At 46.1% G+C, this 22,934-nt stretch overlaps 1 protein-coding gene across 1 annotated transcript; it reads right to left on the bottom strand.

Moving 5' to 3' along the window:
* Nucleotides 1–6,363: 6,363 nt before the first annotated feature.
* Nucleotides 6,364–22,554, bottom strand: FAM174B (family with sequence similarity 174 member B). The gene is made up of 3 exons (XM_031505700.2): nucleotides 22,280–22,554; nucleotides 15,302–15,433; nucleotides 6,364–10,164 (listed from the first exon to the last, which is right to left on the bottom strand). Exons 1-3 carry the CDS (start codon nucleotides 22,552–22,554, stop codon nucleotides 10,161–10,163), a joined length of 411 nt encoding a protein of 136 aa, XP_031361560.1. The 3' UTR covers nucleotides 6,364–10,160.
* Nucleotides 22,555–22,934: the final 380 nt, after the last annotated feature.

Here is a 22,934-nt window from a genome sequence, read left to right on the forward strand (position 1 = left end):
CACATTTTTATTAGCCCTTAAGAGGCTGAAATAAAGTATTTTCAGGTCCTGCACAAAAATAAAATGCCAAAGGAAACCTAAAATTCCACATTCCTCATGTCCTTCCTCAGATTTCACCTTTTTAGACAGCACATCAAAACAGGAACATAATGGAGCTATTACTGCTAATGCTCTTCACATTATTCGAGGTGCAGGGAACAATTAGATGGCATTAATGAAATGTTGCCACACTCGGATCTGCCAAACTGCAGCTCCATTCACCTCCTCCCCTCTACTTCTGTTCTTCCCCACCTGCTCCCCATCAGAGGGCGAGGCACAGCCTGTTTGCTCTGCTTCCTCTGAAAATCCTATCAAAGAAAACTCCAAACGCTCCGAGCTCCTTTCAGAAAAATAAAAATGAAATGAGCAGAGGAAAATCGCCTTTCAGAGGCTTTTGCCCCAGAGCAGCAGCAGCACCTTGATGCCTCTGGCACAGGGCAAATTGCACAGCAGCTCCCTGTGACAGGAGCAGACCCACCTTGTGCCCGGCTGCCTGTTCTGCTGATGGAGAGCCTGGCAGGTCTCCTCAGTTCTCCTTCCCAGCTTTTATGAGCCAGACTCATTAATCACCTCTCCCTTACCAAGAGAGACCTCACTACACGCTCCCTGCTTGCCAGCTTTGGAGTGAAAAGAGACAGATGGGGCTCCCAGGCTTTTGACCTGAGGCTGTGGGAGCTTTAGGTTCTGCAGCCCTCTGTGCACGGTGGTGATGCTCTGGCTGACTTGTGAAGCCCTGCATAAGGGATGGAGCTCTGAGAGGTCTTTCCTGTGGCTCAGGCTGCCCGGCTTGGCACAAGCTGCAAGCCCAGCCTGATGGAAAGCCAGCCAGTCGTGCAGCAATTCCAAACCCAGCCACACAGTTAAACAGCTGAATAACCCTGTCCTGGCGCTGGGGGAGGAAGTGCCATTCATTTTATGGCTGGAAGGAGCCAGGAGAAAGCATCTTCAGGGGTAAAAAAAGCACACAGCATCACTGAAGCTGTTGGAGGACTTTGCATTGTGCAGTTCTGTGTGCAGGGGTTCCAAAAATGATATGTTTCCCCAGAAGCACAGCCATAGTGGCATGGGCCAAGCAATGGGGCAGCCTCAGCATCTTATGTGATTTGGTGAATCTGAAAAACCAAGAAACTTGCAGCCCAATTCTATGTCTTTACACAAGCTGCCAGCTCTGTTTGGATATTCACTGGGCTTCCTCCTCCACCTGTGCCTCGTGGATAGTGACTGGGGTGTGAGGAGCAGCTTTAGAAAGGACAGAACTTGGCAGGTGTTTGATTGTTTGATGAGACTGGAGGGAGGAAGGGTCAGGACCAGAAAATTATAAAGGGCACAAGTGGAGCAATCACTGCAAGTGGTACAAGGTGGTTGGCAAGTGTTTTGTTAGCTACAAGCTGGTGGAGACCAGAAGAGCTCCACACCTGACCAGAGAGATCTCCAGGGCCTTCCTAGAGAGAAGTAAGGTAGAAAAAGTAGCTCAGAGGATTTGTTCTGAGTACACAAAGGTGTTTTTGTTTTAACTGAAATAATGCTGGTATCAGAAACTACATTTATACACGTGCTTGTTTACTCCTGGCACCCTTCTCTGAGTGGTTTGATAATGCTCAGGGTGGAGAGGGGATGCCTGAGACATCCAGATTTGAGACTGGAAATGGGTGAGGGACTGTGACTTCCACCAGTAGTGAGGTGATTGGTCACCTGTACCTGATCTTCAGGCTTGAACCCACCAAGGTGGACATCAGGACTCTTCAAAATCCCGAAGCTAAAAATGCCTGGAGGCAGCCAAGGGCAGCAATGTCAGCTTGGAGAGGGAGCACTGGGTGCATTGAGGCTGTGCTTTTACAAGACTGAAGGGTTGTGCTGTGTTCTCGTGGGTTTAGAGCAAACAGAGCAGGAATTGACACATCTTGAGTGCTGTGTTCTGCATTTGACATCATGCGTGCACCTCATGTGCGTGTATTCATCCTCCAAACAGACTCCTGCCTCTTTGCTCTCACACTAATGAGATATTCTCACTCATTTCTTTGTTATGCCAGCTCTAATTTCCAGCTCTTTGACACGAGCAACTATTTTTCTCTAAAAGGCTGAGATCACATGGCAGGATTATAAATTTACTCCTGAAATGCCCCATTAATAAATAATAAAGTGTTTATAAATATGCAAAATAGATTATTAGTCAATTCTATAAAATCTTGGCTACAGGAGCATAAAAGTGTGCCCTGCAGCTTGTATATCTATTATAAAAAAAAGAGGAAGGAACTAAAAAGAAATTCAGATTCCCTTTTTAACTTCCAAGCAGTGAACGCTGAATAACTTATTTCTGATAATGATTATGTTAAAAGCAAATCATTTGTTTCCTTGGACAGCAATGAACAATGCACTGCAAATATGTGATTTTAAAAATCTTATGTATGAGCAGAGGGACAGAGCAGCATGTCCTCCATTTGAAGAGCTCATTAAATAGAAGCTCTTCAGCGAGAGCACCCTGAGCAGGACCATTCTTTTATTTAAGCTTAGCAACCTTCAGGAGTGCTAAGAGCATCTAAATATTCCTGCCTCTTAACTACAGCTCAGATTGGAATTTTGAATCACAGAATCATGGAATTACAGAGTGGTTTGGATTGAAAGGGACCTTAAAGGTCATCCAGTTCTTTGTGTTTGCCCATGGAGTCAGACATGGGAAATGGCAGCTCCTGAGGATCTCGGCATTGCTCTGGGTCATCCCTGCCCTTCTAGCAAGACCCAACCTCATCAGGAGGTTGTTGCAGCAATGTTTTGCCTCATTAGTCCAAAAAAAAAAAGATATTTATTTCTCCTTTGCCACAGCTTTATCCACAAGGGTGTTGTTAATCTGTAACACACGGCAGCTGTAGGTGGGAGTCAGGAAATTGGGAATTTGGTGGCAGAAATACCACGGGAAGCTGGATGGCAAAAGGGGCAGGAGGGGAAGAAGGGCAGGGACCACTGCATTCACTGCTGAGCTCTGACAGCATTGCTGCACCATCAGCAAGAGGAGCTGGTCTGACCCAAAAAAGGTTATACACAGAAAAGGAAACAGGAGACATTGCTAAACAGATTGAGGTTTTTTTCTGTTTACCTGAGAATCATCTCAGTGCCCCTGGGATCTGTGCTGTACGAGTCCTTATGCAAGGAGATGGAGAGAACCAGGTAATTTCAGACACTGTCCAAAAGGCAGTACTGAGACAACTCTGCTGACAGCCAGGCAAAAATGAAGTGGGGAAATGTCAAATGTGCTTGACCTAAGCTTAAACCTTTATGAATTGAGGGAAGAGGGAGAGAAATGTGTCTGTAAAGAAGAGCTTCACTTCAGATAAATACGTTTTTATCAAGCCACAGACAGTCTGGAAACCCATGGAGGGGAAACAGCTGGGGGAGGCAAAGGATTTGGAAGTGATGCTTCAAGTGATGACAAAGAGTTTATTTTTGCTCAGCAGCAGTGCAGTGGTTATTCTGGGCTGGCATCAGAGCTGATGAGGACCAGCTACATTAACACAGGCCCCTTTAACAGACTTGTTCCCTGGCAAGAAATGCACATCTGAAACTCACAGCTGAGGATTCACTGTGAGCAGAGCCAGTGAGTCTGGAGGGGAGGCTGGCTTCTGTGATCCCACAGCCCAAAGAGAGTCTCTTTCCAATCTGGATGTAAGAGGGAATTGTGCCACAGTTATTTCACTGGCACTTAGACTCGGCAGAGGAGTCCCCAGGGATGTTCTGTGCTGCTCAACACGGGTCAGAGAAGATGTTTAAACTGGTTTATTTGGCTTTTGGAATTGGTAAAGGTCCTAGACTGTTGATAGGACAGAATAACATGTACATTGAATTAAATTATCTAGAGAGAGCCACTGCAAGAAGCTCAGAGGAGTTAGGATGAGCTTTAGGCAGATGATGTGTTACCCTTCACAGAAAAGCCTTGAAATAAATCGTCCTGGCTGAGGTGGTGCAGTGGGTCCTCTAATCCTTATTCCTCCTCATCCTTCAAACAAGTCCCCCATCTGCACATGACAGAGCTGAAACCCTGGCCAGGGAATCCGAGTTCTTGTCCTTGTTTCACACTCAGATCAGTGGGTTCCTCCATCAGATGGGCAACAACCAGGAGTGTGTTCTCAAGCCAGGGCTGGTAGCCTTTGAAGGCTGGCAATTAGGATTGTAACATCTTCCAACACAGAGATTAAACAAGCTGGCTGAAGCTTTGAAGCAGCAGCTAAAGCTCCTGAGGGCCTGCCTTCTCCTTCCATGTCCATATGCAGCCTAAGTGGGTCCTCCCCATGGAGCTGCAGGGAGCTGGGCTCCCCTGTGCTGCTGGTCCCCCAACGTGGAGACAAGTGAGGGAACAAGGTGGCTGGAGACAGCAGCATGAGGGGAGAAAAAAGCCTAGAAACCAGCTTTATGCCTCCTAAGCCATTAAAAACAGCATCTGGATTTTTAACATCCTTTGCTTCTTAGCTTTAAAAGCAATGGCCACGCCTTCCATGCTGCTTTCTTCAGCTGAAGAGTTGTTTTCCATGAATTAGAAGTACTGTTTTGAAATCTATTTGGCTCATCTAACATGCTGTGAGCAAATGGCCACAGAAGTGAGCCAGCCTGGAGTGGGTGTCTGTCTGAAACCAGAGCTAGAAGAGTTTCTGGCCTCTTCAAAATTGGTAATTACCAGCTGATAGGGAGATTAACTATCCTCAAGGTTTCTGGGCAGCCTAGTTACAGACTACTCAGTCTTAAGCAATTAGAGCTGTTCCTGTTTCACACTCTTAATAGAGCTTGTTGTCAGGCATGATTCCAATCATCTCACTGCTCAGCTCCTGTCTCTGATAGCCTTTGCCACACATTGCTGACAATTTTGCAGTTTCCAGCATCAAGGCATCTAAAGATCACTGACACTGAGACACAAGGAAGACAACCCCCACCTTTTCCAGGGTTGTAAATGTGAATTAGCTCTGTTCACTTCACCTCAGTGCTGCACACAGACTCACCAAGAAGAGCAGCAGCTTGTACGAGGGTGGTAACAGCCACCCACGGGAGAGGGGAAGCTGTGTTGTACTCTGGCCCATGCAGAACTCTTCTAGATACTGCAGAAACACGCCCTTAATGGGATCCATTTAGAAAAAAAAAATATATTAGACTTGCCTGAGAAAATCTTTGTTGCAGTTTTGGGCTTTCCCATGTCAAAATTCAGGAAGGGCTAAGCTGAGCCTTGCCCTTTCCTCACACAGCCTCAGCTGCAATCACCTTCATCAAACTCAGTTCCTCAGCTCTTACTTGGGTAATAATGTCCACAGGTCATTTGCTCATCTTCCACTTGAGACCCCTTCAGAAAGGTAAGTGCACCAGCGACTGCAGCCTCTGCCTTTTGTTCTGTCACATCCTCACTCCTGCAGCCTGTCCTGCTTGGCCAGTGTCAGCCTCAGGCTTACCTTGAGGGGTCTTACAGCTTCCCACACAAACCAGCTCAGCTGCTCAACAGCTGGCTCAAGGCTGACAGCGCTTTTTTGGGTATTTTGAATTAGATTGAGCTTCACTTTGCTGGCAGGACATAATTCAAAAAGCAGAGGCGGGACAGCAGCTGCCTCTTGTCTGCAGCACTGAATTACTCTTAGGCTGTTCCTGCAGAGATGAAGACATCAAGGCAGAGAAATCATGGCAGAGGAGACAGGCAGAGCTAATCCATGCACAGGGTGCTGGACCAGTCTGTCCTGTAGCTGTTCCAGAGCCCAGGAGTGTCTGCTCTCCATATCCAGGAGGAAAACAGTCCCCTGAGAGCTGCCAAAAGTGTGGAACAAGCAGCCTCAGCCTGCCCTGATCCTTACCAACAGCACTTCAGCATCTTGCCATGCCCTGAAAGCCACAAGGCAAAACTGCTTCAGAGATGGACAACTTCATCAGGCAAGTCTGGAGGGGAAGGAAGTCTGAACAGCTGTGGTGTAACTTGGACACCCCAGGGAGGGGACAGGGCTTGGCCCAGTGGTGCTCAGAGTCCAGGACAACAAACACAGCTACAGTTTGTGGGCTCTGAGGTACCAAACACCTCATAAAGTCAAAGGCACTGAGATCCCTTCCCTACTGCAGAGATTTTGTCTTTTGATCCCAGCAGTAAGCCCAACTTCCTGATGGTTGATGGGGACCTTGTGTGATTAAACATATTCCTCTACCATGCTGCTAAGACCAGTTTTCCCCCTTGTCAGGCTCTGATTCAGTCACAGGACAAAGGGACTTGCAACCCTCTAATAATGGAGCACACAGGAGCTCTGATATCCACCTCATTCCAAAAAGCATCAGCCCTTTCCCTTTCCTGCCTTAAACATAACACACAGCACAGGGATTTCAAGAACATGTTTAATGATGGCAGTGTCTACTAAAACACATAAAGTCCATTCAAACACAACCAATTTTTCCTTAAAAAGAAGCTTTGGTCACAATGACGAATTCTTTTTAAAAAAAACTTCAAAGCAATTGCGCAAAACTGAACACATGGTCCTGATACCTCCTCACACACAAACTGCAGCAGCAGAAACTCATCTAACAAGGAAAAATCTTTAAAAAAACCACAGCCCACCCTGCAGAGATTATACCATGTACATGGAATTAGAGGGAACACTTACTAACAAAGTGTTTGTGTTAATTAGTGTTTATGTGTTCAAGCTTCATTAGTGCCTGTAGACTGTTACAAGTGAGTTTGGTCTTAAGGTAAACAATAGAGGATCACAGAGTCAGTGTGCTAAACAAGTGTTTGCAGTCACCTCTGCAACTTCCCAGGAACAAAAGGGGGGAAAATGCAAATACAAAGCTATCTGTGTAGTTAGTTCTGCAGGTAAGCATGGCACACTGATTTCTGCCTTCTCAAGTGTAATCTCTGGTGACAGGGCTGTGGCTGGAGTAAAGCAGCTGCAATTCTGTGCAGGGTTTTCCCTTCACATGCACAAAGGGAAAAGCCTCTGACTCACACACTTTGCCTCAGCCAGGAGTTGGAGGATTCTGTAAGCAGTAAGTGAGCTACAGACAGACAGCTGTAATAACATTTCTGTTTTCATTTTCTGTAACAAAAAAATATGCCTTTTAAAATGCTCTTGAACAAAGCAAGTTTGACTACGCAACACAAAATAGCAGCAGATACTAAGACACGTTACAGTCACAATCAGATTAAATCTGCAGTGTAAGATACACAGAACATTAAGGTAAAAAACTCATGTAGTGGTTAATGGCTATTTCTTCTCTGATGAACTAGAACTACCTGAACCAAACAGTTCAAATTATTAAAACTATGTTTTAAACTGATTTCTACAATTAAAAAAATATTCATATATATATACTATTAGATGAGTCACTTCAAGTGCTCTTAAAATCTTAACTAAATATAGCTATAGAATATTTAACCAGACACTTTAAATCACATACAGCAAGTTTTGTAGAGGTAAACATTGCCTCACATTTGCAACAGCAACTGAGTATCAGACAAAGCATTTGGATTATTTTCATGACTGTGAGCAACTGGTCAGGTTGACCTTTTATTTCCTCCAAGCAGCTGCTGCTTCCCTATAAGCACTTTTTAGCTTATGGCACACAGGTTGGGACTTCCTCAAGGAGCCAGGAAATCCCAGCTGCTGTTGAGCACCTCCATCTTCAACATCTTAAATACCTGGTCCCTGTCCACCAATGAGATTTGGCCATGTTGTGAAAATAGTGGGATTTTATTTTTTGGGTTTTTTTTAAGCTAAAGCAAGGGCAGCAGAAGGCCTTTGCCAGCCTAACTCAGTAAGTGACCTGAAGCTGCTGGAAAAACTGATTTCAAGAACTGACTTGCTCAGAAGGCAGAAGTGCCCTTCATGCATATTATCTTCTCATCTCTCTCCTACATAACTCGGTCTTGCCTTTCTTTTGTGCAGAGATGGTTTCATTCCCTGTCTCCACTCTGAGAGTGCCTGATGCTCAGCTTAATGAGTGTGGCAGGAGGGTGGGCATGAGCACGTTGCCATGGTGCCTGCACAGACAGGGCAGCCACCTCATCCTGTCCTCTCCTTCCACAAATGCCAAGAGAAGCTTTCAACCTCCCTCTCTCCTCTCAGCATTGCCACTTCTCTGTCTTCAAAAGGGCTTGGTCTGCCCAACAAGTTCAATTCCCAGCCTTCAGTCTTGCAGCCCTGGAGAAACTCATTATTTCCTTCTGGAGCATCCAGCCTAGAGCCTGAAACCTGAGGTGAGGAAAGAGCTCCAGACCTCACCTGAACCTGCAGCATCATTCCACTCTCTGCTCCCTGAGGTTCCTGCCAGCCAGAACAACCTGCCCAGCCCATCCTCACCTCCCAGCTGACATGTCAAATATTGCTTGGTAACAGTGGCACAGAATGACTCAAACTATTCCATGAATGAAAATAACAGAGCATTTTATATTGCCTTGATGACTAATATTAACACAACAGTCTGCTTGGGGATTTTTCCATCCAGGCTGAGTTGGCTGTCTGCAAAGCCTTTGCTGAGTCACAGCTAGGGGAAAGCAAGCTGTGGTATGGCAGCTGCTGGGATGAATACACAAGGCTGCTGGAAAGGAAAAAAAAATCCCCTTCACCTCCTTTTACTGACTGAAGGGCCAAGGGGAACCACACAGAACTGGCGCAGGTCGTGGTATTATGACAAAGCAGTTTGGTTTCTCAACAAGCCTCAAATCTCAATAGGGCTTTAAAAAAAGAAAGATAAAAATCCCAAAAGTGGCAGCCTGCTGCAAGGCTGGTGCTTTGCCAGAAACTGCAGTCTCCTTGAGAAATTGCAACTGCAAGGCTGGGATAGGGTCAAGCAAACAGTGGGACAATCCTAAAACAATTGGAAAATATGCATTCCCCAAGAAAAGCAAGCTTTCAGCCAGCTTAAAATCCCAAAATAGAAGGAGTGCAGTAAACAGTAAAGTCTGAACTTTATCTGTGGTTACTCGAAAGGAAAACCACAAAGGAAAGAAACTAACCCAGCTGGGTTTGCCCTTTCTACCGCTGGCCTGGAATGCCTGGATGCCTGCGGTCCCCCAGACCCGACCTTTCCAGATGCAGCAATCTAATTCCCACAGTGTCATCCCACAGCTCTGACCTCTGCAGCACAAAGCACAGCAGGGAACAACAGCTAAAAATCGTCCTTGAGTTAAATGAGCTTTGTCAAGCAGGTAGTAAGGGAAAACTTCCAGTTTGACAGAGAATAAGATCACTTACATGACGCTTCCATGAAAAATAAGACATGTTCTCTCTCTGCAATCCAATCATTCCACATGAGGACTTACTTTGTTTAGAAAAAGGTAATGAATTGTAGACAAGTTACAGTCAGCACAGGGCAGTACAAAACACTGGTTTTACTCCCAGTGGAAGGGCAGAAAATTACAAAAATATATCTTCTTTAATCCAAGGTTGTTGTAGTTTAGAGTATGCCTGATTCTTCCTATTTCCCTGTGGTCTCACTTACTGAAGTTGATCTGATCAGAGCTCCTTGGGACAATGAGAGTGTCATCATGAAAACTTAGTGCAATTGCTGTTTAAAAAAAAATTCAGTAGCAAGTCAAGAAAATTTCCCACATGAGTCGACCTCCCAACCCCTTCCCACCCAAACCCTACAACAAAGACAATGGGGCATTTCAGCATGGCTTACATTTTTACCATCTTAAGTCCTAAGTCATCTCTGTATGGTCTAAAAATACTTCTTGTTTTTTTTTTTAAACACATGATCCTATAACAATGACTGAAGTTTAACAGTGACTGAAGAGTTGAATTAGGATTTTAGAAAGTAAGTCCTTGGGGCAGCTTGGTTTAATCTTCCTTGTCTTCCTCCTTCAGCAAAACTTATTTAGACCATAAGGAGCTGCACCTTGTAATGCTTTGGTGACACTGCAGCTCTCCTAAAGCAAGAGAGCCCAGCTTGCAAAGAGGAACTCTGGTCATTCCAACACAGGAGCTGGGACACCAGGGAACCAAATGGTGCTGTTTTAGTCAGAAGATCCACAGCCTGCTGTACAAACAGCACCTCGAGGAGGTGAGGTTGTAGCACTGCAGAGATGAAAGCCTCCCCTTTCACAGTTATGGGTTCAGCAGGTCCCTTGACAGCAGAATGACGTCTTGCAGGCACCGATGCTCCACGGAGCTGCTTTACCTGGAAAGCAGAAGAATTAGTACAGCTGGAGATTTGCAATTGAAATTACTCACAGGCAGCGATGAGAACCCATGTGTGAAGTGGAGAAAAAAAAAAAAATATCTATCTCAATGGCCACAAAGGAAAAGGTGGCATCATTCACTGGGATTACCACCAATTCCAGCAGTTTGTGTATCTGGTGGCAGTGATGGGATGTTAGTGCCATGCCAGAGAAGAGATACCAAAGGAAGACAAAAGCAGAGTTAGATGAGAGAAAGGCCAGGTACTGGAAGATCCAGTGGCCAGTCACTGTGCAGAGCAGTGAAGGGAATGTGCATAGGGAGGCACATGAAACCACATTCTGCATCTCACAGCTTTTACACACCAATGCACACCTTGCCCATCAACACACATGGACCATCCTCCTTGCTATGGATGTTCCTTCTGATGCCCTAACTGCTTCAGGGTTCAAAAAAAATCTTAACAGGAACCTGTTACACTGCAGGAAGGAGACAAGAGCCCTCCCATAGGACTGCAAGAGCAGCAGAACATGGTGTGCTCGGCAACAACTGTCACAGTAGCATCAGGAAAGAACTGGCCTTCAAAACCCAGCAAAAATTGCTTTTTGACTATCTATTTTTCTCCCCTGCTGTGGGCCTATGGAAATCCTTAACAGCAGCACCAAAGCTTTAGCAATTTGTTGTATTTATAGTGAGCTGCTGCCTGTGTTGGTGATTTGCACCCCCTTCAGATGAGGATAAATGATACCCCTCCATTTACACACAACTTGTCACTGCTGCCTGCTGGGGAAAAAAAATAAGCTGCTATAAACCCCAGTACAATTCACCTGGCATCATCCAGAATTGCCTGCAGCTTTCACTGGAAAAAAATCCATTAGAGCTGCTCCCTTGAGAGTGAACACCTCGCAGTAACAAACGGAACAATTCCATGCTCCATTCAGAGCTGCACACGCAGTCAGCATCTGGAAAGGATGTAGTCCTAGAGAAGATGCCAGCAGTGTAACCCATATTTTACAGAGACTCACAAGACTTGGGTACATCAAAGGCTGAGCTCTGCAACTGTGCTGAAGATGTTTCTCTACAGTTCAATGCTATCAGTGCCTGAAAAAGGGATGAATCTAGAATCCAGCCCTTACACGTGGTGCATCTGTCCTCTAAAACATCCTGCAAGTTCGCAAAAGCCCTTTAGTCCCACAATGGTTGAATAAATCTTCCCGTCCTCTTCCTTAAGCCTGCCACTGTTCCTTAGACATAAATCTTTCTTCTTTCAAGAGCACTTTGGAAGATGCATTCCTAAACCACTTCTGTGTTCAGCCGGTGCTGCTGCTGTTAGAGGAAAAATGACAATCCACAGGGAAAACAAACTGAGGAATTTTACTCAGCCGACAGGAAGGACAGAGGCTTCAATCTGCCTCAAGAAAAACTTCCTATCAGTATTTATTTAAGAGCCTGACACCAGGACTAGCATTTAAATTCAGAGTTCTTTCCCCAGCTCTGGGCTGTCACATGGCACATATGGGCCTGGACAGTTGTGAAATTCCCCCAGCTGGGCCCAGCAAGCGAAGCAAGAACAGAATTCACTGCCTCCAACAGCTGCAAGTCAGCAGGGAGAGGAGTCACTGCTGATATCCCAGATTACTGAAGTGCTTTCAAAGCCTTTCATGTGCAAGACGCCACGGAATTTATTCAGAACCTGTTTTCAGTTTCCTATTGAAGCTGACAAGAAATCCCCCAATGAGCCTCGCTAGAGTTAATAAGCTTAACAAGCTAACAATTTTATTTACCTTTTCATAAACTGGTTCTTTTTGCAGCTGTTTTAATCTCTTTTCTCTTATTATACAAAATAAGTAGTGTTCTGTGGTGGGGGATGGACACCATTTTGCTGGGGATGTTTGCCTGTAACCTACTTTACTTCACTGCTCTCTACTCAAGCATCCCTAAGTGCCAAATGCCTGATGAATTGATGGCTTAGCTCCATCACAGAGATCACAGAACCCTTGCAAATTCCCCTGCCCTCCCGAAAGAAAGAGCTAAAGGAGCAAAGAGGAGAGGGAAATCTTCAAATCAAAATCTATTTGTAGGATGAGAAAAAAAACATATGGAGAGTGGGATCTAGTTTTCCACTAACTCCTTTTTGAAGATGTGCAGCAAATCCCATCATAAAACTTGAAAAAACATCTGACATCTGGGAAATGATGACCAATATAATTCATATGGTCGAGGAATCAATTGGACAAGAACACTTTTTGGGCTTCAGCACAGATTAAATTAGTGATCAAGAAACAAACACTCTTTCCATTGCTCCATTTGCTTTCTTTTTGTAGTTTTACAGTGATTTCAGAACAATTTCTGAACTTTTTATCCAGGTGCCTCCCTCAACAGCAGAGCAAATACATACAGAAACACACATATTAAAACAGTGGTTTCCATGAAGCTTTTTAAGGAGGTGTCAATGTCCAAGTGCTCTGGCACATTTTCTCTGTGGCAATCTTTGTTTCATATTTTCCTGCAGAAATTGTGCCTGCAGGTTTAGAGGCCATTGACAGAGCTGCTTCCCTGCTACTGGAATGAGGTTGCAAAGAGGGGATCTGATCCAGCACACATTCAACAGAGACAGCAGTGGGTGGCTTTTGCATCCACAGACAGGACTGTGTTTGGGAAACATTTTGAAGTGGTCTCAGTAGTCTGCCTTACTGGAGGAAGCTGGTTATTTCTTGTTGCTCCACTGCCCAAGGGAAGCCGGGGGGGAAACTACTGGGAGCCTAAAACTTTAAAGCCTCCTAAAAAAATGGAAAAAAATAACAATGACCTTCATCCAACAGCCCAATTTACACTGTCTGCTGTTCTTTGATGCCTCATGTAAGACTGGAAACAAATCTGCACAAGGACAGAGCATTAAAGGAAAGAAAATTAACTGCACGAGAGCCAATTGGAGAGGTAAATGTCGCTTCTCCCCTGTTGCTGCTCCACACCAACTGCCTTTTAATTAGAGAGCTGTTTGCATTACATGGGGAGAAAGCACAGAATCTCAATCACTTCCCCAAATACAGATGCAAGTGCCAGCACAGATCTTTCAGCAGTGGGAGGGGATCTCAAATAAACCAGTTCAGAGCCTCCCACACCATGAACACCAGCTTGGGGGGCAGAGGAGGACTGAGGCAGAGACACCAAGAGAAGACCTGTAGAAGTTTGTCCCCTGACTCCCTGTGGGCAAGTGTGAGCTGCCCTTTCTGCAGCTCTATCCCTCTCTTCCCATCTGAACACAAGAACCTATGAAAAGAGTCTGACTACTTCAATGGGGTTGTCAGTGGTCAAACTCAGCAACTCCCAATTTGCAAAGAAGTCTCTTTTCTGGTGACAGGATTTGTGAACTGTTTGGGATACACTCTCCAAGCTGCAAAAAGGAACCAGAGAGCTTGACACCTTCTACAGCAAATGTATCCTCAAAGAAGCTTTCCCAAAAGCAGCACTGCTAAGGGGCTGTCTGTAAGATGATCTTCCCCTCCAAAATCAGTAGCTCTGTCTGAGCTAAACAAAAGTGTGCCTGAAACAGCGAGGACTGCAGAAAACATGCAATTTAATAGCTGTTGCACTGTGGCAGAAAGCAGGAATTCCCACAGCCTAAAAGAGGACTGGTTGGCTAAGAACAAGGACCTAGGATGAGCTGATACCTTCAGTGATAGTGGCAGAGTTCCTGCTCCAGGGAAGCAATGTCAGGTAACACAAACACAGCTCTCAAAAGATAAATGGTCCCCAGCAAGCTCTCTTTGTTCATCCACTATTTCACTTTTAAACATCTTGTCCTGAAGCACTTCCATGATTGAGATTCTTCTTTTCTTACTCTTTGGGGATAAAACCCTCAGATCCCATTTCCAAAAGTTCACGGAGGAAGTATGGAGTTAAAAGGAAGAGGGTGAGACATGGGGGCTGTTTAAACAGCCATGGAAACTCAGATCTCTGGACTCTGGGTTTAACAAAGCTTGAACCCAAAGTACAAACTGCACAAGCTGAAATTATTAGAGCAAACATAGGGCAGCTACAGGGAACAGCAAAAGTCAGCATAGGACTGATAGGAAAAACTAATTGTTTACACACAAAGGCTTGACTCACACCCTTCACTGTTTCATGGCTCTCAACTATTTCCTGATCTTTATAGAGAACTAATGCAGTGACTTGGGAAACAACCAGTGGAGCATACAGTGGTATGTGGTTCAGATGTTGGCATGCATGCACTCAGAGCAGATGTGGTGTTCCCCCTTTTCCAAAGTTAGGATAGGGGCAATGTGAGTGAAGTCCATAAAATCTCCAGTTAGAAGTTGTCAAGATCTGCATTTTTCTAATTAGGAGAGCTTACTTCAGCCAAAGTAGGACAGATTTTAGAGTAGGCCTTATTTGGATGAGAACACAACTCGAATAGTGTGGATGGCTTGATGCAAACAAAAATAAAAAATGCAGATACTCCGATGCCATAAATCAACAAGCAGCATCTTTATGTGCTGAGTTGTTGCCATAAATCTTCATGCCCAGAATAGGCAGCAGAAGTTTGGGGTTGTCACATCACTTCCATCTCAAAAAGACAAACATATTTAAGGAAAGTTTGTTGCTACGGGGTAACTGCTAACAGCATCAGTGAGGGCCCACAGTCCTCTCTGTCACAGACCAACACAGGAGTACTCTGGTACAAATCTTGTGGAGATCCATTCTGATTTCCCTCCCAGACTCACAGTAACAGCAGTGCCTGGGAAAGAAGCCCTGGATCCATGACCCTTGATCCACAGTCCTCCATCCAGTGTGAACACACAGGAATGACAGCCAGTGGCTGCCCAAGAGGGGAAGTTCAGTCTGGAAACGCTGTCAGCTATTTGGGACACGTGTACCCTGTTGTGCTGTTCTGCAGGGGAAACAGGAGTGCAGACAGCCTGGGGGAGTTGACAGGGTTATTGCAGGAGCAGGGGAGGACAGAGCTGTGTGTGATGGGAACAGGCCAAGGAGTATATAGGAAAGGGATAATGCTTGGGCAAAGAGGGAGACTGTGACTGCCTCATCCCTGCCAAGTCAGCCCAGCAGAGAAATAAAAGAGCTCTCTTCACTAAGAAGAGCTCAGTGAGCAAGCCTAACTGGATGGATGGCAGCAGTACCTGTATTTCACATCAAACACTGTTGAGTCTTCGTCCTCGTCGTCTTCTTCGTTCAGAGGAGCCATTTCCACCCGCTCGGCTGGGGTGGTGATTATGTCATACTTCCTGGTCTTCTTAATCCTCTTGCCAGACCTGAAACACAGAGGTGGGAAAGACTGCTTTATACAGCATTCCTTGCAGAGGCTGAAGCTGCTCCCACCAGCGTGACTCTACTGGATTCAGACCCCCTGACAGGAACAATGCAGAACCAGCCTCTGTCCCCTCCTGCTGCTTTCCTAGGCCACTGTTGGTGCCTGTGTGGAGCAGCTCCTTGTCAGCTGCAATCCAGATCAATGTCAGCCTTTCCACTGCTGACAAACCAGAGATGCTCTGGCACCCAGGGCAGGCACACGAACGCCGCAGCCACCACGTGCTCCTGCTGCCACACTCAATAAGTGAGACATGGGCTTAATCAGCTGAAGCAGCCACTGGTTTAGTGAGCATGTTCAGATGAGAAAGCACAGGCTAAGCCCTGCTGAGCCATGGGAATGTTCTAGGCAGGATTAGGAGCAAGGAGGGGATGCTGTCTGGGTACAAAATTGCCTGCTCGCTTTCCTTGCAGTCAGGCCAAGCTCAGGAGTCCCACAGCAACAACGTTGAGTCTCACCTGAAGCAGTTTCAGGCTCCATCTGTGCAGGTGCTATGAAAAATAATCAACCATTGTTCAAAGCTAACTGTATCTACCACCTCTCCTCCCACAGATGCCAGCCTTACCTTTCCTTGTAAATGGAGATGCTTACACACCTGCACATCCCACGGTTTTGACAGATCTATTTTCTAACACTTACTTTCAATTAATAAACACTTTGTGTGTGACTTTTCAACTTATTCTCTGCCTCTAGCTTGAATTGTGTGGGTCTTTTTTTTTTTACTTCACCTACTGTTTTCATACATACTAGGAAGGTCACACTGCTCATGCATGAATGCATTTTTGTGATTATACATTCAAGAACGTGTTGATGTGTACTCGGCCAGCCTTCAGGGAGAAAAGAAGATTGTTTTGGTTAACAAAATACAGAACTTTCCCCTACACCTTTTAGCAAACAAAACTGCTACCTGCCAAGCATGACAAGGGAGCTGGTGCAGGCACAAGCAAGCAGCCCAGCAGATTTTTGGTAATCACAGCTAGTGCTCCGAGCAGCCAGCACATCCCAAGTGCACTTTCACCATCAGGAAGCCCTCCCCTGGCATATCATGTGAGGTGTGCTGGACCCAAAAGCACAGCTTTTGCCTCAGAAGTCTTTAAAACAGTTACACAGCAACAGGAATTGGGCTATGAGCACTGCAGAGACACTGGGATTCCAGCCCTGAGTGTGCACCTCCACCACAGTGGTCCCTTCTAAGCTTAAAGTTAAGGAAATTTAAATCAGTGACCAGCTCTGATGTGGAAATCTCAGTACTTCTGCCAAGCACTGCTTTTGGGCAGTAGTCCAAGGCTGAACAAACAGGTCCCAGCCCTTGGGATGAAGCAGTTTGCATTTCCTCCCTGTTCTAAAGGCTGAAGTTGCATCAGGAGTGAGGAGAAAGTCACCTCCTGGTCTAATTTTTAGAGCTATCTGTGCTGCTGTGTCACGCAGAGCACGGGGTGGTTTGTTCCTTTACTACTGTTGTTGAAACAAGCAATTTTATATCCAGTACAGCAGGACTCTTAACCCAAACACTTGAAAATCCTTTTGAAACCACTTCTCCATTACTCTGCTTCCCTGCTAAAATCTAGCAGCAAAGTGATGCAGGGAGGTCTCCTCTTGCAAGTAAAACATTGTTTTTACATGAAATATTTACTCATGCTGGGAAGCCTAAACACAGACGAAGACTAACCTGTCAGAACTAACCAAGCACAGCCTTACCACTTTGCACTCACATACAGGCTACAGGGGGTTTCCATGGATTCCATTTAAGATCCTACCAAAGTATCATACCCACTTTACTAAGACCCCTCCTCCCCCATTCCTTCCATTAGAAAATGTAACTTGTTCCACACAGTTAATCTAAAAACTGTTAATAATGGAGTGGTTCAATAAATTACTGCAGAACAGATATTTTTAGAAATAGGAAACTAGAATCCTTTTGCCTCCAGCCATTAATTAGTCTATTTGGGCTACACTTTTAAGAGGACCAGGAGCAGAACTCACTGTACAGTGACCTATTAATCCCCACAACTTCACTTAATTATGGTGCCCATCTAGGATAGGAAGGAAGCTCATTTTGCTGCTGGTTTTTGGCTAAGCTGCTACAACCAGTTGTTTGCCATTGATAAAGCAAAAAGGTCTTTTCCTCCCACCCCTTTCTCAATCCGTTCTACCCTAGATTATCTAGCTAATTTGTCATGAATCTGATTTCCAGTAGTCCGTTTTCTCATTTGTACAACTCCCCAAGGCTTCATAAATACCAGAATTACCCAAGCTAATTTTGCAGGAAAGCCTTGGGAGTTTCCCTACATGCACACTTGAATGAGGCTGCCTGTCAGGAAACTGTTTCACATTAAAGCTCCTGAACCTCAGAGGGATCCCTGTAACCATCAGCAATGACAACACAAAAAGGAAAAGCACTTTATTCGGCAGGTGGGATCAGGCAGCAGAGTCAGCAGAACAGCACAGGGCGGGAACTACAGAATACAAACATTTCATGAACTTTGGAGACCTCCTGGACAGGATCAGGACACATCAGACCTCATGAGCATCTCCTTTCCAGCCACATTCACTTTGTGGGCTTTTTTTAAAAGCAAGCAAGAAGCATGCTGGAAGCTGTGGTCAGAGTGTGGCCCTTGCACAATGACAATGCACTCCCCAGGGTAGAAGTGGTTCTGAGTAGTTTAGCACAGAAAACCATCTTCCACTTAAATCCTGATGCTTCTACTGATTCAGCCACCCCCTGTAATTTAGGAGGGAAGGCCACAGGTCTTGCCCAGAACTATGAGGAGGAAAGAAAGCCCAGGCTAACTGGGGGCAGGGATGTAAACCTTTCATTGCAGACTCAGTGCTGAGACACCACACACCACCCCAAGGTCTGCCTGCTCCAGCCCACATCCCTGTCCAGACAGCAGGGAAGGACTCACAGAGAGCAGAACGCTGCCTTTGTGGCTGTACTTTGACCAGGGGCTATTTTGATCAAGCACCAGTCATGTGCAGCACTTCATCCTCCTTTCTGAGGCATCATGTGGTGGGCTAAGTGCTCGAATCAACTCACTGGTTCATTGTATTATTTACGCCTCTAATCTATTTTAGTCCACAACCCTGACATTCAAAGATTATTCTTTTCCTGACCCAGAGAGAGAGAGGTCTCTGCATTTTTTACCTCCTGCTAAGAGATGTAGAGGGAGGGGGAACATCCCCTGGAAAGAAAAAAAAAAACAAACCAATGAAAAAAACAAACAATCAAAAAAAAAACCCTTACTTAACCTAAGTAGGGTGCTTACTGGAAGTCTGATTAAACCAGTCCCTCCTAGAACTGCAGCAATGTTATATGCAGAATGGAATTAGGACCAGCTTATTTCCTGTTCATGAACTCCCTTAGCAGTTAAAAAATAAAATGGAACTAAAAACCTCAGGAAACTCCAGGCTTCCTATCAGCTGATGAATTAGGTCAGCAGTATTTCATTCCTGTTGATCTTCCTGGTATCTCTGCTCTCTGGATGCTGGTGTATACAGCAAAGTTGAAGCACTAAGTCAAGTCTTCATGTGTTTTCTGGAGATGGGGAATGTAGTGACAGGCCAAGGAGGAATGGTTTCCAACTAAAAAACAGGAGATTTAAATCAGATAATAGCAATAAATTCTTTACTGTGAGGGTGGTGGTGAGGCCCTGGCACAGGCTGCCAAGAAAATCTGTGGCTGCCCCACCCCTGGAAGTGTTCAAAGCCAGGTTGGATGGGACCCTAAGCAACTTGGTCTAGTGGAAAGTGTCCCTGCTCATGCAGAGGGGTTGAAATGAGGTGACCTTTGAGGTCCATTCCAACACCAACTGTGATTCTGTGATTCCATTATCAATGCTGCAGCCTGCCTATGGCTTCCAACATGGGTCACAGATATATATTTTGGGGTTGGATGCTTGGTTGATTTGTTTTGTTTTTTTCTTCTACATTTAACATAATTTAATTTGAGTTTCTTTCCTGTTGCTGGCAGAAGTCTTGTCTTTGCTGGAGTACTGTAACTGGTTACAATACAATTAATTTTAAATCAGTAAAACTCTCTGGGGTTAAGCCTTGAATGGCCCGGAGCAACTGTCCAGCTCCTAGAACAAAGGGTCTTGTATCTTATGATCATATGCTTGAACATCTCTCTTCAATCTCATTTATACCATTTATTTTGCTATTATTATTATTTGCTGGAAAACTAAGCTTAAAGTGGCATCTGAGGAAGAAATCAAAATTGAACAAGAAGAAAAATAACAAAGCAATGAAATGCAAAATAAGCAGGTAGTTTTTCTTGGAAAATCTAGATATACAGCTGCCTTTCCAGCCTGGATTCTATTTGTTCAAGGGCAGGTCAAGACATGATGCAAACACTTTCAGAGCAGAGTTTTCTGCAAATAAAGCTTTGGGTTGCTCTCAGCTGGCCCACTGGAGCAAAAGTAACTTATCAGATTTCCCTAGAAGGCACATGGTCCACCAGCACAGTTGGCCACATCTGAAAAATTGTATTTCCTGTGAGCTGATCCCAAAAATTGCATTGCAATGGAATGAACCAAGCTGCACCAGGGGAGAGAAACAGTGCAGAACATGGAGGCAAAAAGGCAAAATCCAAAACACAGATCAAAGAGTGAGTTTAGCCACACACAATCTGTTGCAAGACACTGTGTTTCCTGGTAATGCAAACTACCCAATTATTAGATTGAGAATAACATGGAATTTGGCTTGTTGTGGAAATGGTTTTGGGTTGGGAGAATGCAGAGCCCATGGGTGTAAGAAAGAAAGCAAACCAAGGACTGAGCTTAAAAAAAAAATAAATAAATACTATCGCAAATTAGACCTTGCCACATGCAGACAAATAGCAAAGTCTTGGTTGGCCTTCAGAGACCCCAGGAGCCACAGAGAGAAAGGAAATTCAGACCACTTTGAGTGATACCACATTCTGAACCACACAACCGTCAGATGAATTCACAGCATAGCATTTCCAAAAGGAATGAAGAGGAATCTCTGAGTGCTGCCTTAAGAACTGAGCTGAAAGCTGGACAAAGATATCTATTCCTACGCAAACAAAAAAGGAAAATAATATCAACAGAAAAATATGTAAAAATGAGATGTATATAAAAATTTAAATGTATAAAATATTAATCTGATGCCTGTGATGAGTGTCTGGCCAATCACTGGATTATTCTGTCTCTACAATTCATATAAAAGCATAATTCACTTCCAGCAACACAGAATAATTTCACAGTGAAAGTTTAATCAAAGATTGGATTTCAGCAAAATCTCTTTAATAGGAATCCATGACTCTTCAAAAAAATGTTTTTGACTAAGTGTGAAGAAAGCTTGTATTCTGGTCGAGAAAAGCTTTACATTTATTGAGGGTAATTCCCTTATCTCTTCTGCAACAGAATCTCCACTGATCTGTGTTGTCAGCTACAAGTCTACAAGTGTGACGCTGTACAAACATACCTGTTGGTATTCTTGTCTCGTTTGTAACTGGGATAACTGTTTACAAATAAGTGCTCTGTCAGATAAAGAAATATATTCAGAAGCCAATAGCTGCATTTTCCACTTCCCCAGCAGGTTCTACCAAAGATACACACGACATCTCAGAGGGTGTTTAACGTATCTTTAATGCTGCATTAACTCTGATCAGCTGTATAATGACGAGTCTGGCACCGGAGAATAAATCCATCTTTCCCAAGGTGACTTTAACTTGGACCTGCTTTTGCTGATAATGGTATAGGGAAGGCCTTTAAAGGTTATCAGTTTGGCTACCAATACTCAGCCAGGTCTCCTTGACACAAGATATTGCTTTATACTCAGAAGAAACAGTGGCAAAGAAAATAAACTCTCCAAGATCACACAGAACTAGGAGTAGGAACTTAGTGCAGAATGAAAAGCCTTAGTTATGGACTTCCTAATTCTAGCTCATATAATTTCCACCAATTCTGCTGTTTGTCTGTGACAACTCTGTACACCTGCAAGCCAGACATATTGATTTAAAAAAAAAAAAAAAACACCTCTTCAACATTTTATTGGGCTCTCTCAAACCACATCACTTTATGAGCACATTTATTTGCATTGCCTTTGCCAGCTGCTGCACACACTTAAGTAGAACACAGTTAAATGTCAATTTCTTCAGAAAGTATCAGCCCTGATCATTTCAGTTTATAGACCACACTTTGGAATACTACCATCGTGAACACTGCCCTTCCTACACAGAATTAGTTCAAAGTGGGAGAAGCAGAGCATTCAGCCACGCACAGAGGAGCTGCCTGAAGACAAAACAAGGAAGAATGTGCCAAGTCCACTTGTTAAACTGCTTCTGTCACCTGAGCCTTGGCTTCGCCTCCTCCCGCCCCGAGCGCCAGCTGCTCCCGTCCCTTTGCCGGACACCGAGCGGTGCCACTCCGGCTCCGGGGGCTGATCTCCGGCTGGGCTTTGTGCGTGCCCACGGCCAGCCCAGGCTCCCGGGGCACCCACCCAGCGGCCCAGCACCGCCAAGAGCCCCGCGTACTCCCAGATGCTCCAGCGGAGCCGGTCGCGTTCCGCCCCGCGCCCGCCCGACCCCCGCAGCGGTGCGCCCACGCCGCAAGATGCGCTCGGAGCCCGCTGCGCCCAGGCCGGCAGCGGTCCCCGGGGGCTGCTGGGCCGGCCACACACGCCGCGCTCTGAGCACATCACTAGCAGGTTATAGAAAACACCACTATCCGCGAGATACGTATTATATTTATAAATAATAAAATAATAAAACAGGAGGGGGTCGCCCCTCCGCCCCTCGGCGCCCCCGATCGCGGGCGGCGGTGCCCACCTGAAGACGCGGAGCAGCAGGCAGGCGATGAGCGCGGCCGTGAGCGCGCAGGCCCCGATGACGGCGGCTTTGAGCGCGGAGAGGTCGCGGAGCGCGGCGGGCACGGGGCTCAGCCGGGCCCCGCTGTGGTTGCCGGGGCCCGGCGCGGCGGGCGGGCGGCTGCCATTGCCCGCCGGCGGCTCCAGGCTGCCGCGGGCGGCGGGCGCGGCGGGCAGCAGCAGCGGCAGCAGCAGCGAGGCCGCCAGCAGCGGCAGCGGGGCGGCGGCGGGGCGCATCCTGCCCGCTCCGGCTGCCCCGCTCCGGCCGCGCCGAGCCCCGGAAGGCAGCGCCGGCCGGCCCGGCCCGGCCCGCCCCCCGAGAGGCGCCGCCTCCGCCGCCGCCGCCGCCGGGGCCCCGCGGCCGGGCACGGCCGGGCGCTGCCGGGGCCCCGCGGCCTCCGCAGCTCCCGCTGCCGCCGGGGCCGGCGCTGCTCCCCCGCTCAGCACGAACAGCTCTTGTAGAGGGGACCCAAGGGGAACGCGATGGTGGGGAAGGCTCTGGGGGCCATGCTGAGGGCACAGGCAGAGCTCACCGCGGGGCAGCTCCGGTCTCTGCTGGGTGTGACCAGCGACGGGACCCGAGGGAAACTGGGGCTGCGTCCGGGGCGGGTCAGGAT

This window comes from Lonchura striata, chromosome 11 (assembly GCF_046129695.1).
Source record: "Lonchura striata isolate bLonStr1 chromosome 11, bLonStr1.mat, whole genome shotgun sequence".
In the NCBI taxonomy this organism is placed as follows: Eukaryota; Metazoa; Chordata; class Aves; order Passeriformes; family Estrildidae; genus Lonchura; species Lonchura striata.